General features: G+C 43.0%; 1 protein-coding gene across 2 annotated transcripts in view; it reads left to right on the forward strand.

Annotated features, from left to right (window-relative positions):
• The window catches only part of CTDSPL2 (CTD small phosphatase like 2), a 29,835-nt gene extending 14,371 nt beyond the window's left edge, over positions 1-15,464 (forward strand). For both annotated transcript variants that reach the window (XM_087941826.1, XM_026709418.2), the window contains 9 exons: positions 1,925-2,143; positions 3,470-3,548; positions 3,985-4,096; positions 4,248-4,334; positions 9,323-9,385; positions 9,482-9,561; positions 10,343-10,469; positions 12,421-12,516; positions 13,873-15,464. In XM_087941826.1, the coding sequence (XP_087797952.1) occupies positions 1,925-2,143; positions 3,470-3,548; positions 3,985-4,096; positions 4,248-4,334; positions 9,323-9,385; positions 9,482-9,561; positions 10,343-10,469; positions 12,421-12,516; positions 13,873-13,938 (929 nt within the window). In that variant the 3' untranslated portion in view covers positions 13,939-15,464. The remainder of the gene's footprint in view (positions 1-1,924; positions 2,144-3,469; positions 3,549-3,984; positions 4,097-4,247; positions 4,335-9,322; positions 9,386-9,481; positions 9,562-10,342; positions 10,470-12,420; positions 12,517-13,872) is intronic.
• The last annotated feature ends 1,261 nt before the right edge of the window (positions 15,465-16,725 follow it).

Raw genomic sequence — 16,725 nt, forward strand, 5'->3', positions numbered from 1 at the left:
CCTAAACCAGCAGTCCCCAACCTTCCCATCTTGGCAGCCCGGCCGGGGGGTGGGGAGTGGGCAGGGGGGATAGTTCTCTGTGAGCAGCAGGGCACGTGTGCAACTTCATTTGTGCATGCAGCGGGCATGTGCTCTGCTGCTCACAAGTGGAGCTGCGCGCGCACACTCTCCCACTGCTTCTCCAGCCCAGTTCCAAACAGGCCAGAGCCCATTAGGGGGTCGCAGCCTGGGGCAGCCCTGATCTGAAAAACATACAAAGGAACTTTTTTTTTATTATGAAATAGTTGTTTCCTACTTGGAAAAAATGGCAGATAGGAATATATTCTGTTAGACTCCTTTTTAGACTGTAAATGTAGAGACAGAAAAGTACTTGCAAATGCTGCTCTTCATTGAGAGTGCTAGTATTAAGCCGGAATATTGTTTATTTATTTAATTTATTTATTGATCTGATTTGTATTGTAAAACCATATTTAAAATAAAAAACAAAAACTATCAAAAAGAATCAAGTAAATTAATAAAGTACAATAGAACAAAATCTGGGAGGAAAAAAATCACCCCCAATTCCCACCCCTGCCCCGACGACAGTGGGTCACACGAGCCACCTGATGGGTTCCACCCTTCTCTGGGTTCCCCAGGCCTGCTGGCAGAACCAGGCCTTCTTCAGTGCCTTTCGGAAGAGTATTAATGAGGAGGCCATTCTCATCCCTGGAGGAATGATGTTCCAGAGAGAGGGAGCCACCACGGAGAAGGCCCTTCTTCTGGCTCCCACCAGGGGTATCTCCCTCAGGGGTGGGACCTGCAGCGTTCTCTGCCTCCTCGCTCTCATGGGTTGGGTAGATGTCACTGGCAAGAGATGTTCCCTCAGATCACCTGGTCCCATACCATGAAGGGCTTTAAAGGTGACAACCAGCACCTTGAATTGCACCCGGAAGCAAATTAGCAGCAACTGCAGCTCCTGCAGGAGAGGTGATACATGTGCACACTGGGGTCTGCACAAAACCATGTGGGCCGCTGCATTTTGCACCAACTGGAGCTTCCGGACGCTCTTCAAGGGCAGCCCCATGTAGAGCGCGTTGCAATAATCAAGGCGGGAAGTGTGGGGCGTGAGTGACTGTGAATAGGGGCCGCTGATCCAGGAAAGGGCGCAACTGGTGCACAACCCGCCCTCCTGGTCACGTCCGCCACCTGCTCTTTGAGCAGGAGTCGTGAGTCCAGGAGAACCCCCGGATTACGCACAGGGTCTGTTTGGGGTGGTGGGACCCCATCCAAGACTAAGGTGGTAATTCTCCCTGAACCAACGAACCCCAGACCCAGAGCCACTCGGTCTTGCAAAGCTTTCGTTTCAACCCGTTGCTCCCCATCCAGCCCCTCACAGCCTCCAGGCGCTGCGAGAGGGAGGACGCGGCAACGCTTAACTCGCCACAGGCCGAGAAATACATCTGAGTATCATCAACATATTGGTGATACCTCAGTCCAGGGTGACGGATGATCTCACCTAGCGGCTTCATGTAAATGTTGAGCAGGAGCGCAGAGAGCCCCGAGCCCCGCGGAACCCCGTAAAGCAGTGGGCGAGGGCCGGATCTCTCCCCTCCTATCGGCACTGACTGAGAGCGGCCACAGAGGAAGGAAGGGAACCAAGACAGCACAAGGCCTCCCACTCCCACCCCCTGAAGCCGTCCCAGGAGAATCCCAGGGTTGATAGAATCGAAAGCCGCCAAAAGGTCAAGTAGAGCAAGGATGGATGCACTACCCCCATCCTGCTCCCTCCAGAGGTCATCCAAAAGTGCGACCAATGCCGTTTCTGTCCCCAACCCAGGCCTGAATCCTGACTGGTCAGGGTCGAGATAACCCGTTTCATCCAGAAACCTCAGGAGCTGCCCCACGACCACCTTCTCAACCGTCTTCCCCCAAATTCTTATTGCAGGAACGGCAGGCTCGGACTCTCCTGGCCAGGCTGTGGAGGCGGAAGAAATCGTGAAGCAGCTCGAAATGGAGCAGGTGGATGAGATCATTACCAGCACTGCCGTCTCGGCCAATGGAGGGGCTCCCTACGCCAGCCAGGCAGCCCAGGTCCGAACAACGATCAGCACCGTCTTGGAGGAAGTGGAGGATGTGGCTGACTGTGATCTGCCTCCACTGACTGGTAAGGAGAGAGCCCCGTGGGCAGCTCCCGCCTGGTCCTCCTCTCCCCGCCTGCAGGTGGGGCAGCCAGAGAGGAGACATGGCAGACCCCGAGCTGTGGGGAGCAGAGAGAACATTTGGACCCCCTTGTCTTTTCTCCTGATTCAATCCCTTCCCTGTTTTGATCTTAGGGATCCTTAGGGATTCAGCCGTCTCTAAATGGGATTAAGAAATGAGAAATAAATGGTTAATTGGAAACTCTAGTCATTTATATCTACAGGAAGTCCTTGACTTACAACAGTTCATTTAGTGACCATGCTGAACCATGTAGTGAAGTTACAATGGCACTGAAAAACAGTGACTTATGACCATTTTTCACACTTAGAACCGTTGTAGCATCAGGGGTGGGATTCTACTGGTTCAGACTGGTTTGGTAGCACCGGTTGTTACGATTCTGCGCAGTTCAGAGAACAGGCAAATCCTTCCCCTGGCTGGCCCTCCCCTCTCCACCAGCCCCTCTCCTCCCAGTCAGTCCTTATCACGCATGCGCGACATCGCTGACTGCATTCGCTCCGCCCTGCCACTCCTTACAGTATTTCTTTTTTCCTTTCTTCCTCCCAACGATCAGCTGTTCTGACGATCAGCTGTGCTGGGATCCCCCTCACTGTCTTAGGGGATTCCCAGGAGGCTTCCCTGAGGCCCAGGAGGCCAAAAAAGAAAAAGGAAGCCACGCCCACCCACTCACATGGCCACGCCCACCTAGCCACTTCAATTGCCTTGTGCGTTATGCTTCACCTACACATGTACACAAATACTACCTCCAAGCCAAGGGCAGTATCACTCTGGCTAATAAGCATTTAACTTGATAATATTGTTTTTTGTTTAAGGTCTGTATTTATTTACTTAATGGAACATTTATACCAGGCCAATCAGATGACTATCAAAACAGAATTCCACAATACAATAGGACATCATAATATTGCAGTGTGAAAGAAAACAGATTGTAACCATCACACTTAGTAGGCACTTAAACTGCCAAAGGTTTGGTTTAAAAAGATTCATATTTGACTCTGCACATAATTTTTATCATGTTGGTAACCTGTGAAATTATACCTGGCCCTCACCTGCAAATATTCCTTTTTGAGCTTAATACGTAAAATAGATATATCTATTTTAAGAGTCAAATTATAAGCCCTAAAAATATTGATAATAGTTCTTAAGAAAAGTGGAAGACAAAACATTCCGTACCAAATAGAAATACTTAGTAATTAAATGATCAACTTCACTGTTAAGAGAAAATTTCCCTTTTCTTGATGTAAACTAATGAGGGACTTTTCTGTTTTGTTAGCACCAGTATCTCCAGACAGCGGTTATTCATCAGCTCATGCAGAAGCCACCTATGAAGAAGACTGGGAAGTCTTTGATCCGTAAGTGTTCGTTCTCAGACATGTGTGTGTGTGCGTGGTAAATAAATGAAAATATTTATGATAATGAATTCAGCTGGTGCCTGCTGGCAGAGCAGTAGCTAAGATTGGCCCTCTGTAAAACCAAAGAAGGGAGAAATAACATACTTATTTAGGGCTATTTAGGGAGAAATAGCTTAAATCTTGGGGGGGAAATGTCAAGTATTTACAAGGGAAGAACCGTAGAAAAAGGAGTGTTGGTCTAGAAGATGGAATAGTTAACTTCTATATAGAAGCTCCAGTTCTGTAAACAATTCCTTCCCCAACTAACTGTATAATTACGTGGTTCATTTAGTACATCTGTGGGCAGATTTATTGTTATATAGGTCTTTATGATAGTTTAAGAGTAAAGTATTCACTGTTTGATAAACGATCAAACCATGATGTGACTCCTCTTTAGGTACTACTTCATCAAACATGTTCCACCGCTAACAGAAGAACAACTTAATCGGAAACCTGCTCTTCCGCTGAAAACCAGAAGTACACCAGAGTTCTCGTTAGTTCTGGACTTGGTGAGAAAAACAGATTTGGTTGCTTGCTTCACTTTTGAGGGAAAAATATTCTCTCTTTGGCAAACAAACTATAAATTATAGGGCTATTTCAGAGAACACACACTTTTCTGTCCCTCTGCTAAATTGACTCATTTTTTAAAATTATTTGTAGGATGAAACATTAGTCCACTGTAGCCTAAATGAACTGGAAGATGCTGCACTCACGTTTCCAGTCCTTTTCCAGGATGTTATTTACCAGGTAATCCAAATCATGTTAAGGTGAAGTGGCTCCTAGGAAATTAAAGGAAAAACATTATGTATCTGATATCTTTCTGCTCCCCTAAAAGGTTGGTAATTTAGCCGCATTGGTTACATTCTATGAAACGTTAAGCAAACCATCAGATCTTCGAGGAATTGGTGGCATATGGATTACTACTTTATTTCCATATAATTCCATTGTAAAACTGTCATCCATTAAGAAGCCAGAAGTATTTCTCTTAAGCAGCAGAGGTGAGGAAAAAGGCCTTCTAAATCTATATGGCTATTTGATCAAACAAGAGCCTGCTTCAGACTGAGGCTCTTAAGGGGAAGTCAGCCTTGGGAAGGAGTTGCTTTTAGATCCCTTCCTCCATTCCTAGTTAGGTGCCGTTACGTGGCCAGAGTGGCTTTGTTAATGAAGACTGTCCGATTGCTAGCTGTTGGTCGTTGTGCTTCGCAACGTATTCTTTGCTCTCATCGATGGTGCATTCAACAATTCTGCCAGTGAAGGACAGGGGAAGGAGGAGGAGGAGGAGGAGGAGGAGAGGTGTATTCCAGCAACTGCCAAAGATGCTGCACTGACCCCAGCTGTTGTTCTCAGGTCCCTATTGTGTGATGTACCTGGGAGTAGCAACAGCTTCCCTCCATGTAGTTCGCACGATATTGGACCCCTCTGTAGTAACTTTGGAGAATGACATCAGACATCTTAAACGGACACTTGTCCAGGTATTTTACCCTAATTTTAAAACTTGTCTTTTGTCTTTTGTTTTATTTACAATCCTTCAACATCCTGAAACATGCGATCTTCCAAAATACATACAAACATGGGTTTCTTATCTTCTCTCTGATGATGGCAGTAGTCCGAATTCTTTTCATTTACGTGCACTTAGAGAATGGAGTTACCCATTCTGGATAGTAAGAGTGATTATTGATATGTGGATTATGCCTTTTTTACTGTTGCAGCTAGAATGTTTTTTGATCTCTTACCTATGGTATATATTATTCAGAACAACCATGTCTTTCTGGGGTTATTTACAAGAAATTACTTATTTTGAAATAATTTTTTAAAAATGTAAAATTTGCATTTGTCAGACCCTAAATCTTGCTGGAAACCTATCTTTGATTTTCTTAATAAGTGCAGGCCTTGCGCCTTACAACCTAACTTGGATATTCAGGGACATTTTTCGGGGAATGCGCTCTCCAAACCCTCAACCATCTGGGGCTTCTTAAATCACTTCTCCAGAGTAAGCTGCAGTGGTGAACGTCTCGGAATCAGTCCCAATATGTCACTGTGGAGCTCAAGACAAGCGGCCGTGTAGGGTAGCGTTTCCCGGAAGCCGGTGTTTTTAAGTCCCTGTGCTCAGGGAAGTGGGTTGCATCAGCTTTGACAAAGGCCTGGCTCAGTTTCAGATCTTTCAGTCATGTTCTTTTAACTTATTTTATCTTAATGTCTTGTTAGCTTTGTTAACTCTTGAAACATCAGCTTCAACGATCTGAAAAATGGTCGAATGCAGGAAGAAGTCGTGTCAGAGTTTTCAAATAAATCCACAAACACCCTGTTGCAAAGGCACTTATTTTAGCAGGAGTCTTGAGTAATTGAGCTACTACGTTAGCTGCATCTTGAAGCCTTTAATATAAATAATAGTAGCAGCGGTCAATCAGAGCGCTAAAGTATTGCACCACTGCAACCTGTGTAACCTGGCAGGAAGGCACAATTGAGAAATGACCTCCGGTAAGTGTAGGGTACAGTGGAAGGTCTTCAGTTGTTCTTCGTGCTCTCCAAGCAGTATTGAATGTGTGTGTCTTAACAACGGAGGGATGACTGAAAATTCTTGATCCCAAGTTTTCTGTTTTTGCTCTCTAATACGCCTTTCAAAATCATTATGAAGGCCAAGGTTGGTAACTGAGATGTATGTAGCTATTGCTTAGTATGAAGCACTGATATCAACCAGGAGAATATTTGTAGCTCGGGGTTGAAATGAGGGGTCTTTGGTGCTCTCTGAGCTTGGTTGTTTTCTTGCAGACGTTTCATGACCCAAACTAGGGAACATCATCAGTGTGGGTAAGGCATGGGGCTTGCTCTCGATTGATATTCTGGTGGCTTGCCCTGTCGCTATTAGTGCGGGTGGTCTCGGAGGCTCTTTGTTTGGCAGGTCCCTGACTGGGTTATTGTTTGATTCTTGATTGTTGGCTTGATGTTAATCCTGCTGTTAATCTAGTAGTCTCATCTGAGTTTTGATTGTTGGCGGGGAGGAGTTTGGGTATTTTTGTCCCCTTTCAGGCTTGTTAATTTTGCACAGTATGTAGATGTTGTCTACCATCAAGAATTAAAGAATAGATTGGAATGGAATAGGAATAGGGAGTTGGAAGGGACCTTGGAGGTCTTCTAGTCCAACCCCCTGCTCAGATAGGAAACTTGATACCATTGCAATCAAATGGTTGTCCAATCTCTTCCAGTTTTGGAGCAAGTTGTTCCACTGATTAATTGATCTTAGTTCTAGGTTGTTTCTCTCCTTGATCAGTTTCCATACATTCCTTCTTGTCCTGCCCTCAGGTGCTTTGACCCCCCCTCTTCGTTGGGGCAGCCCCTCAGATATCGGAACCCTGCTATCATGTCTCCCCTAGTCCTTCTTTTCATTAAACTAGACCTACCCAATTCCAGCAACCAATCTTCATATGTTTTGGCCTCCAGCCCCCTAGTCATCTTTTTTTGCTCTTCTCTGCACTCTTTCTAGGGTCTCAGCGTCTTTTTTGCATCGTGGTGACCAAAATTGGATGCAGCGTTCCCAAGACATTATAAAGCGGTATTAACACTTCCTGTAATCTTGATTCTGTCTCTCCGTTTATGCAGCCTAGAACTGTGTGGGCTGTCAAGGTTCCGACTAACGAACCCAAGCGAATCGGAGCTCTTGAGGCCAGACACTTCCTCAGAGAGCTTCTTTATTGGGTAAATCATATATCAGCACGCTTGGTGGAAAACCAACTCTGAATCTTCCCTGCAGCTTCAGCATAATTAAAATCAGGAATCACCCGCTTCCCTCCAGTGTTGGCCCATTAGATTAATTGGCAGACTCCTCAAGGCGCTCTTCTTCCTTTCCCTCTGTCACCTGGGCGATGGCCTTGGTTCTCACGAGAAAGTTCAGTGTTGTCTCTAGTAGGGCCTTCCAACCTCCTTCCTCCTCCCACACGGTGTGGCAACAATGAACCAGGAAAATGGCCTCTAGCAGGTCCAGTTCAGCACTGACGTTGGCTTTCCTGGCAGCTGCAGCACACTGCGGGCACATATTTAAGAGACTGTCCACTAGGACCCCAAGATCCCTCTCACAGTTAACTACTATTGAGCGAGGTACCACCTATACTATACCTCTGTGTTTGGTTTTTCTTGCCTAAATGTAGAACCTTCCTTTTTTCACCCCTGAATTTCATTTTGTTAGATAGCACCCAGCGTTCAGGTTTGTCAAGATCCTTCTGTATCTTGTATCTTCTGGGGTGCTGGCTATTCCTGCCAGCTTGGTGCCATCTGCAAATTTGATGAGTTCCCCATCTATCCCCTCATCCAAGTCACCGTTGAGGATGTTGAAGAGTCCTGGGCCTAAAACAGAGCCCTGGGGTGCCCCACTGCCTACTTCCCTCCTTGTAGGTGCAGTTCCATGGAGGGCTACATGTTGGGTGCGGTTAGTCAGCCATGGACGCATCCATCCTGAATTAATGGTCATGGGCAAGCGAATTTGCTCTTCACACTTGATAATTAAGTACAGGTAGCCCTTATGACCACAATCGAGCCCAAAATTTATGTTGTTAAGTGAGATGTGCCCCGTTTTACGATCTTTCTTGCCACAGTTGTTAAATGAATCACTGCAATCAATAAGGTGGTAACTTGGTTGTTAAATGAATCCAGCTCCCCTTTAACTTTGCTTGTCAGAAGGTCACACAAAAGGGAGACTGCCACAGTTGTAAGTATGAACCAGTTGCCAAGCACCTGACTTTTTTGATCACGTGATCATGGCGATGTTGCAAAGATCATAACTGAAAGTCATAAGTCCTATATTTTTCAGTGCCACTGTAACTGAACGGTCACTAAACAAACTGCTGTAAGTCGAGGACTGCCTGTAAGGTCTCTCTTATTCTTTGGGCCAGTTGGGTTAATTTACTAGCATACTTGGCAGAGGTCTTTGTGATGAGATGCTGTTCTCTGTTGCTGGGGACAGGCAAGGACTGTTTTCCTTAGCCAGGGAAACTGCTCACCATCTCACCAAAGCAGAACTGGCCTTCTGTGTTTTCTTAAACCATGGCCTTCTGTAGGGGTTTGTCAAGGGGAAAGAGTCTTGAAGTTTTCACAGCCAAAGGAGACTCACTTTTTATTTGTATTTAGTGTGTGTGTGTGTGTGCGCGCGCTCAAATACAATCCTAGGACCTTTTATATAATGATCATGATCTCAACATCAGATGCTTAAGAATAATATTTCTTTTCAACCTTGTGTTTGCTGGTGACTTTCTGGTGGAAAAACGTAGACAAGAAAAAGTGTCAACCACATAAATTAATTCAATTGACTTTTGAGCATTGTACTTGAAAAGCAAAATTCTGTTTAGTGTCATAAGAGAAGCTTTTCCTGGGAATTCTGCATTGCTTGGATATAAACATACTGTTTCTGATAATACTGATTTTTCAGATATGTCCTTGTGGGTGAACTAATCAATCTGATGAAAGTTCTGACTGAAAAAGAATCTCAAAAGTTTGCATTTATGAAAGATTATCTCTGTTGTGTCTCTGTTCTAAGCAAAAAGGCTGCCTCTAAAGGCTATTATAGCCATGTCTTTCTACAAATATGCTAGTTAGTATTACTTTTTCATAGATTCTTTAAAAATTAAAATAATAATGTTAATATATTAAACAGTGTGCCTTACTCTGTAATTTCTGAAGTCTCTGCCATTTGAAATAAACCTTCTTTGTGTTCCATAGTTAAAATTACTGTTTTGTTTTCTCTTTAGGTTTATGTGCGGTTAAGACCATTTTTCAGAGAATTCTTGGAATGTATGTCCCAAATTTATGAGGTAATGGAAGACGCTTAAAAATTTTGTGTGATATTCAAGTTCTTTACCTTTTTTGATAGGATGGATTGCAATTGCTTCTTCCTTTCTTTCTTTTAGATCATTCTTTTCACTGCTTCTAAAAAGGTCTATGCAGACAAATTGCTGAATATATTAGACCCTAAAAAGCAGCTGGTCAGGTAAGCTTGAATAGAAAGTTATGTGTTATTTACATTTTAACCAGAATAACAAAATAGGTATATTTAATGCTATTTTAGCATTACAGTGATACCTAACATGTCGTCGGGATAAAAAGCTGTTAAGAGTTTTCGTGTGCTTACAATTTTTCAGCCTGAAGTTATTATTTTTCACCAGTATCCGCCTAAACCCTGCAGTGTAACTCTAGCCTGTAATACGCCTTTTCTGGATTTTTACTTTTCCTCCACATACTAGAAATCGCTTCAGGGAGGCTGGCTAAATATCCTTCCTCCCAGCAGACTCAACATTTCAAGGGATGCAGGCCTGAGAAAAGGCTTGGTTGCTTTAAAGTGTTTGCCACTGGACTAGATCCTTGCTCCTGCTTGTCCAAAGACCACCCGGCCCTCATTAGGGTAGTTAGGGGCAGACCCCTCCTGCAAGTGGACTGCAGTTAATTCTGAGTGATATGCACTTTGCTTGATGTCCCCCACAAACTTTCAGGTTAGTTCAGTTAAATAATGAGCGTATTTGGAAGAGGGGAAAAAACAGCTAATGGGGTCAGCGCCCCTAAGGTAAGACCCTATTGCATTGCTGTGGCTAGGCAGCTGAATCCTTTCATTGAGAAAGAATTGACCTTGGCTTTTTAAATCTCCTTTTTGATAACAAAGCTCTGCTGTCCAGAAGATTGTTCTTAACGCACAGAATAGGTGATGGGGTTTTGACGACAGTATTTTCTTTGTCTACACCTGTCTGAATGCAACCTAAATGTGTTCTTAAAAATAGGCATCGACTTTTCCGTGAACATTGTGTTTGTGTGCAAGGGAACTACATAAAAGATTTAAATATCCTTGGTAGAGATCTCTCAAAAACAATCATCATCGACAATTCACCACAAGCCTTTGCCTACCAGGTGAGTTTATTTCCTGTGGGTCGTGTTTCAGATTTTGCTACAATACTAAATAAAGTCTCCTTCAAATCATTCTCTGCGTCTGTTGACTTTGAAGGCATTTTTAAATTGTTTTCTTGGCAGCAGAATGGAAGGCATCTAGCGATGCTTCCATGGTGATTTTGGACTCCCCACTGGAGTCCCCAGCTTCAGCTGGTCTTTGCTTCAGGGCCGGCCCACCCTCTGGGCTCTCATATGCCCAGAAAGCAATGGCAAGACAGCGCAAGAGAAAGGTGCGTGTCCACCCCCCCCCCCTCCAATAGATGCAGCCATGAACTACAGTGCAACCGAAGCATCCTCCATGACCCAAGAAGAGAGATTCCGAAAGAGCAAACGGCACACAAACACCGCACGGTGCCAGGTTTGTCCTGAACACCTGAGCCAGCCAGCCAGCGTTGCCCTTAGGGGAGAAGGACGAGAAACCCCAAACTGCAGAGGGAAATCCAAGGGACCAGACTCTTCGTGACACAGATTTTGGAAGTGGGATAATGCCCCTATTAAAAATCCCTGCAGATTTCAGAAAAAAAGGGGCTTTCCTGCTCACCTGACCAGAAGGAGATTTTGGCCTGCAGAGGAACAGGCCAAAAGATCTCAAGTCAGTCTGTGCAATTGATTGAGAGGTACAGAAAAGCTTTGGTTGAGGTCACCACAATTCAGCTAAAGTTTTGCAGAGGTTTTCTAAAACGGAGAGCCAATGTTGGCTCTGTGTGCTTAAGTAAAAGCTTGCCACGGTGCACTGCTTTTTGGGCTGTTTGCTGAACCGGAATCTCCAGCAATTAACATAACTTTGAAGAAGTCCTGAGCGCATGTAATATCAGTCATGCACAATTATGGATATTTCTAAAGGACCCACAGATTTTGTTCCCGCCACATTCAGGATTGTTTTGTTTGCAATCTTATTTTTTAATGTTACTTGTTTTGTAAAAGTTTTTAACTCTTTCTAATAGAGTCTGCAAGCATTGTTGCATGGATGAAGGGCATGATTCATTGTCCTCATTTTTCTGGTCTTCTTATCCAGGGTTTTTAATTGTGCTTCTGTCCACAATTCCAGCTTTGTATCTAATGACTGGAATTGCCCAGGTGTTAATTGCCTTGGAGGTCTTCTAGTCCAACCCCCTGGTCAAGCAGGAGACCCTATACCATTCCAAACAAGGGCCTGTCCAGTCTCTTCTTAAAAGCCTCCAGTGATGGGGCACCCATGGTTTATGGTGGCAAGATGTTCCACTGGCTACTTGTTCTCTCTGTTGGTCCTAAAGATTGGTCACCCTCCCCCTGCAGGGTTAGTTTAGAGCCCTTTGGATAAGCTGAGCCGGTGGTTTTCCGAATACATTTTCCCTGGTTCCTGTGAGATGCAAACCCATCTCCCGACAGAAGCCCTTGAAGTTGGTAGTACAGACTCTGGTCTAGAAACTTGAGGTTCCCTCGATGGCACAATCCCTTAAGCTAGTGGTTTATTTCTGCTCCCTTGTTGGACGTTGACCTTTTGTTGGAAGTACAGATATAAACACCACCTGTGCACCTAACTCCTTCACTGTCCTGCCGAGTTGCTCGTAGTCTCAATACTGTTTTCGGGTTTGTGGTCGTTTCATTTGTCTCCACGTGAATGAGAAAAAAAGGGATAATCATCTTTTGGATTGATTATTTTAGTCAGGCTCGTCAGCCACATCTTTTGGTGCACCTTCTTACCCTGAATATTCTTTTATGATCATTTGTCATAAAGTGAGCCTAGTTGTGTAAATGAGCACTGCCACCTGTCCTGAGCAAAATGAACAGGTGGAGAGATGTTTTCAGTTGTTCTCCTCCCCTGCCCCCACCCCCCATTTACATTTGGGAAGGGTCTTTAAAAACTTGAATTAATAAGGGAACTGCTGAAAAAGAGATCTTACCTCTTTTTTAATTTTTTTTACTGATTTAGCTTTCAAATGGAATTCCTATAGAAAGCTGGTTCATGGATAAGAATGACAATGAACTTCTAAAGTTGATTCCTTTTCTGGAAAAACTTGTAGAACTGGTAAGTAGTCTTTACATACATATTTTCTTCTTAAACCTCCATAGATTAAAGTAGCATGATTCAGGATAGCGGTTTCTGACTTGGGAAACGCCTTCAGATGTCTTTGCATTACCTTCCTTTAGGGAGTGCTCTCTCTCGCCGCCTTTTATAGCAGCACAGTTTCCCTGATCTGTCCAAAAACGTGTTTGAATAAAACTTTTCTAGCCTCTTAAAGGGGAATCCTCTGTCCAAGGTCAAGCAAGGTGATGCTTTGTAGAGCTTTTAGACTACGGGTAGCCCTCAACTTAACAACAGTTCATTTAGTGACTGAAGTTATAACGGCACTGAAAAAAATGTGGCTTATGACTGTTTTTCACACTTGTGACCCTTGCAGCCTCCCCAGGGCCGCATGATCAAAACTGAGGTGCTTGGCAGCTGACTCATATTTATGACAATTGCAGTGAACCTTCTGACAAAGTCAGAGGAAAGTCAGTGGGGAAGCCAGATCCGTTTAACAACCGTGTTACTAACTTAACAATTGCAGGGATTAACTTAACAGCTGTGGCAAGAAAGTCCGTAAAATAGGGCAAAACTCACTTAACAGCTGACTTGCTTAGCAACAGAAATGTTGGTCTCAACTGTGGTTGGAAGTTGAGGATTATCTGTAAGGGCTTATCTCCTGTCCATGCTCAACGTATGAGTGAATTCTGTTTTTTTTAGAATGCACATTTTAATCGGAATTATAAGCATGTCGACTAGAGCTGAAGGTTTCATAATTCAACCTCAGAGAAGTGTCTCCACAGAAAAACATTTGGGGGCATGGAGGATATCTATCAAGTGCTTGTTAGCCATTACCCTGGGGTGAGATTACAGAGACCGATAAAGCCACATTTCTTGACAAGCCCAAGTTTGAATTTGGGAACCATTAAAACTGGTTCACGTTGCTAATTGCCAGTAGAACTAACTTCACTAAGTAGAAGTTCAGTAAGGACTGGCAAACATTTCAGTAACCCTAAACTAGCATAAAATGTTGGGTGCAGATCTGAAATTGTTACGGGAGGGACATGACAGGAATCCTGATTTGGAAGAAAATGTAAGAGGATTTTTGAGCCCCCTGTGTCTTGTTTCCTTTGAATGGGGTGACCAGGGGAAAATAAAGGCCACCGGGGTTCAGAAGCCGCGGAGAGAGGCGTTCAGGCAGGATGTCAGCCTTTCCACAGGCCGTGATCCTCTCTCGGCCCCCTTTCTTCTTTCTTTGCAACAAAAAGCGGAGGCTTCTGACGGTGCTCCTAATTCCCAAGGTTATTATCACAAATTAACTTTACTCCGATACGTGAAAGATGATGACGTTTTGTTTTGCTCTCTCCCCATCTCTAGAATGAAGATGTTCGACCTCACATCCGAGACAGATTTCGCTTGCATGACTTACTGCCCCCCGATTAAACTCAGTCTTTGGTCAAAGAGCTGAAGGGAAAGAAAATGCAGGATCCTTTTTCTTTTTGGACTAGAACAAAAACATTGCCATTACTGTTGAAATTTTTGCATTTTTGTACCCTTTCTCGCTTTTCTTATCTCTGGTGCCCAACAGTAATAAAAGGGTTACAGAAGAACTTTCTATATCGCCAAATGGAAAGACGTGCAGTATCCGTAGGTAGGCTAGAACAGAACAGTCTTTAGATCTAGTGCAACTCCAATGGTTTTTAATGTACAGAAGAACACCTGCCGTTTTTAAAGAATTCTGTTTCTGCCACCAGCAGTTTATCCTATAAAAATACAGGATTTATGAAATCACAGAGATTGAAAATGGACTCTTGTTTTCTCTCTGTTTGGTGCTCTCTTAAGTGGGTTTGTAGCCACTTTGTGTTACTTTTAAAATTCTCATTTCAACAGGAATGGCCAGTAATTTTTTTCCTGTTAAAGGTTTGTAACCTTTTTACATTTTTGATCTGTATTCAAGTTTAGAATTTCATTATGCATTCCTTTTAGTTGAGGTGACTTCATATTTTTCTGGGTTTAGCCAAGTTTGATTAATTTTTATTATTCGATTGAATGGCCATTTTCCTGTTTTGTCTGCCTGCATACTGTATATTTGTTTTTAAAAATCATCTAGTTTTTTTTCTGTGTACGAACGAATGAAAATATATATATATATATATATATATATATATATATATATATATAATATTATTCTTCATATTATTCATTCATTCATTCATTCATTCATTCATTCATTCTACTGTAGTGGAAATCTTTTTTAAAAAAAAATCAAGAGACTGGCTAGATAAGAAATATAAGAATTACTAATATGCAGAATATTTAAACCATCGTGATGGCATGTACTGTGGACAGATGATTTTTTTTGTGGTGGTGGTGGTGTGCACAGCTCAGAGAGTGAGAGCAAGAGATCGGTGCCTCAGTCTCCTGTCCGTAGGAGTCCTTGAGAATTTGCTTGGTGTAATGGCAGCCCAGCTCCTGCCGGACCAGGATCTCCACCAAGGGGAGTAGGAAGAGTAGCCAAGCCTTGCCTTGGTTGGCCCTCTACCCTGCAGGTTGCACCACCAGCCCCTTTGAAACCTCCGTGTGGCTCAGTCTGTGCACCACTGTCACCCTGCCTGCTGTTGTGGTCCTGGACACTCCGTCGCTGCGCACGCAGCTGATATGCTATCATAGTGGTTTTCTATATTATATGGAAATAGTTTTCAAGCCTTGGTTCTCTAATGCAGGTTACACAAGAGGCTGATATTTTTTTAATGGAGCATACTCTCCTTTTTTGGAGGCTTTTTATGGAAGGGAAAAATTTGTAGAAGTTAGTAAGCTTTGCCTCTAAACTGCATAGACACGCCACAGGCTTGGGCTGTTTTTATGTAAAGGATGTTGCAGAATGGCACTTTTTCTAAAGAGAAGTTTGATATTTTGTATGCTTGTTAAAGAAAGAACAGTATTGGAAATTAAAGGTGGACAACTGATAATTGAGAAGTATGTCAATTAATTTTTTATGTATATTACCTGTTTACTTGTACAATTTTATTGTACAAATTACACACAGCTTCATTTTTGAATGAGTCCTTAAAATAAGGAAAATCTTTTTAGGAAAACATTTAATTTTTGTATTTTTTGATTTTAAAAGGCATGAATTATATCAACTTTTTCCAATGTATTAATGAAGATTTTAACTTTTCATCAGGTTGAGTGTTTTCTTACTATATTATCTGTTATATATGTAGCTAGCACATGTGTCACTGAACTGTTAAAAAGTTAGCATGTAGAGCAAGCCTGCTTTATGGGAAATCATTCATTTAACACAGAATTATGGTGAATTTTCTGTGAAAAGAGAAAAAAGGCATTTGCTATCCAGAATGCTGACTTTTTTTTGTATTTAAAGAAAGGTATTTTGCTTGCGGGGAAAATGCTACAGATTCATTTTAATGAGAATCTTTGAATTGTATTTATCTTTAGGGTATCTGGGCATCTTTACGCTGTTTTGTCTTATATGTCTTTATTGAAATAAAATGTACATAATGTTACTATAATATATATATATATATATATAAATATAAATATATACATACACACACACACACACATTATGTATAATGTAAGTAAGCGTGTGTATGTGTGTTTTCACAGAGGTTATCCCTGTAACCACTTTTTCCTATTTTGCTAGTAACAGCTTTATTGATCCTTTTGATTTTGACAATGTTTAAATGCTCTCCAATCTGCAAAAGTGGATTCTTATCATCACTGTGAGCCACGTGGGAGTGTCCTTGACTCAGAGTCTTTTAGACTGAAGAGAAGGGGCAACTCTAGTAATAATTCCTCCCAGCTGCTCCTCTGTGGCTTCCAATGATGATATAAGCTCACATGGCTGCCAGTGGTCTGCAGAAGGTCGCTTGGGCCCAGGAGGGGCCCGAGGGCTCCGGGTCCCCATTGATCGTCTTCCCCAGCTCCAAAAGACAACTGTGAAGAGAAGGCGGCTCTTTGGAGGAACCGTGGATGCCGGCCGGCCGGCCGTGCGGGACTCTGCGGGGGGATAAGAGAGCGAGTGCGTGGTTTTCTTACTACTATGATGGTTTGCTTATGCTGCATTCAGAGATTATTTTCTGCAAATCCACTACCAAGTAAATTGAACAGCAGTCCTTGCCTCAAACAACACAACGGACATTCCTCTGCTACTATTTCAAGGGAATTGTACAGCATCTTTTTAGAGTAACTTTTTAAAGCAAATGTGCG

Source organism: Pseudonaja textilis, chromosome 13 (assembly GCF_049901715.1).
Source record: "Pseudonaja textilis isolate UNSWEBS1 chromosome 13, rPseTex1.2, whole genome shotgun sequence".
Classification (NCBI taxonomy): Eukaryota; Metazoa; Chordata; class Lepidosauria; order Squamata; family Elapidae; genus Pseudonaja; species Pseudonaja textilis.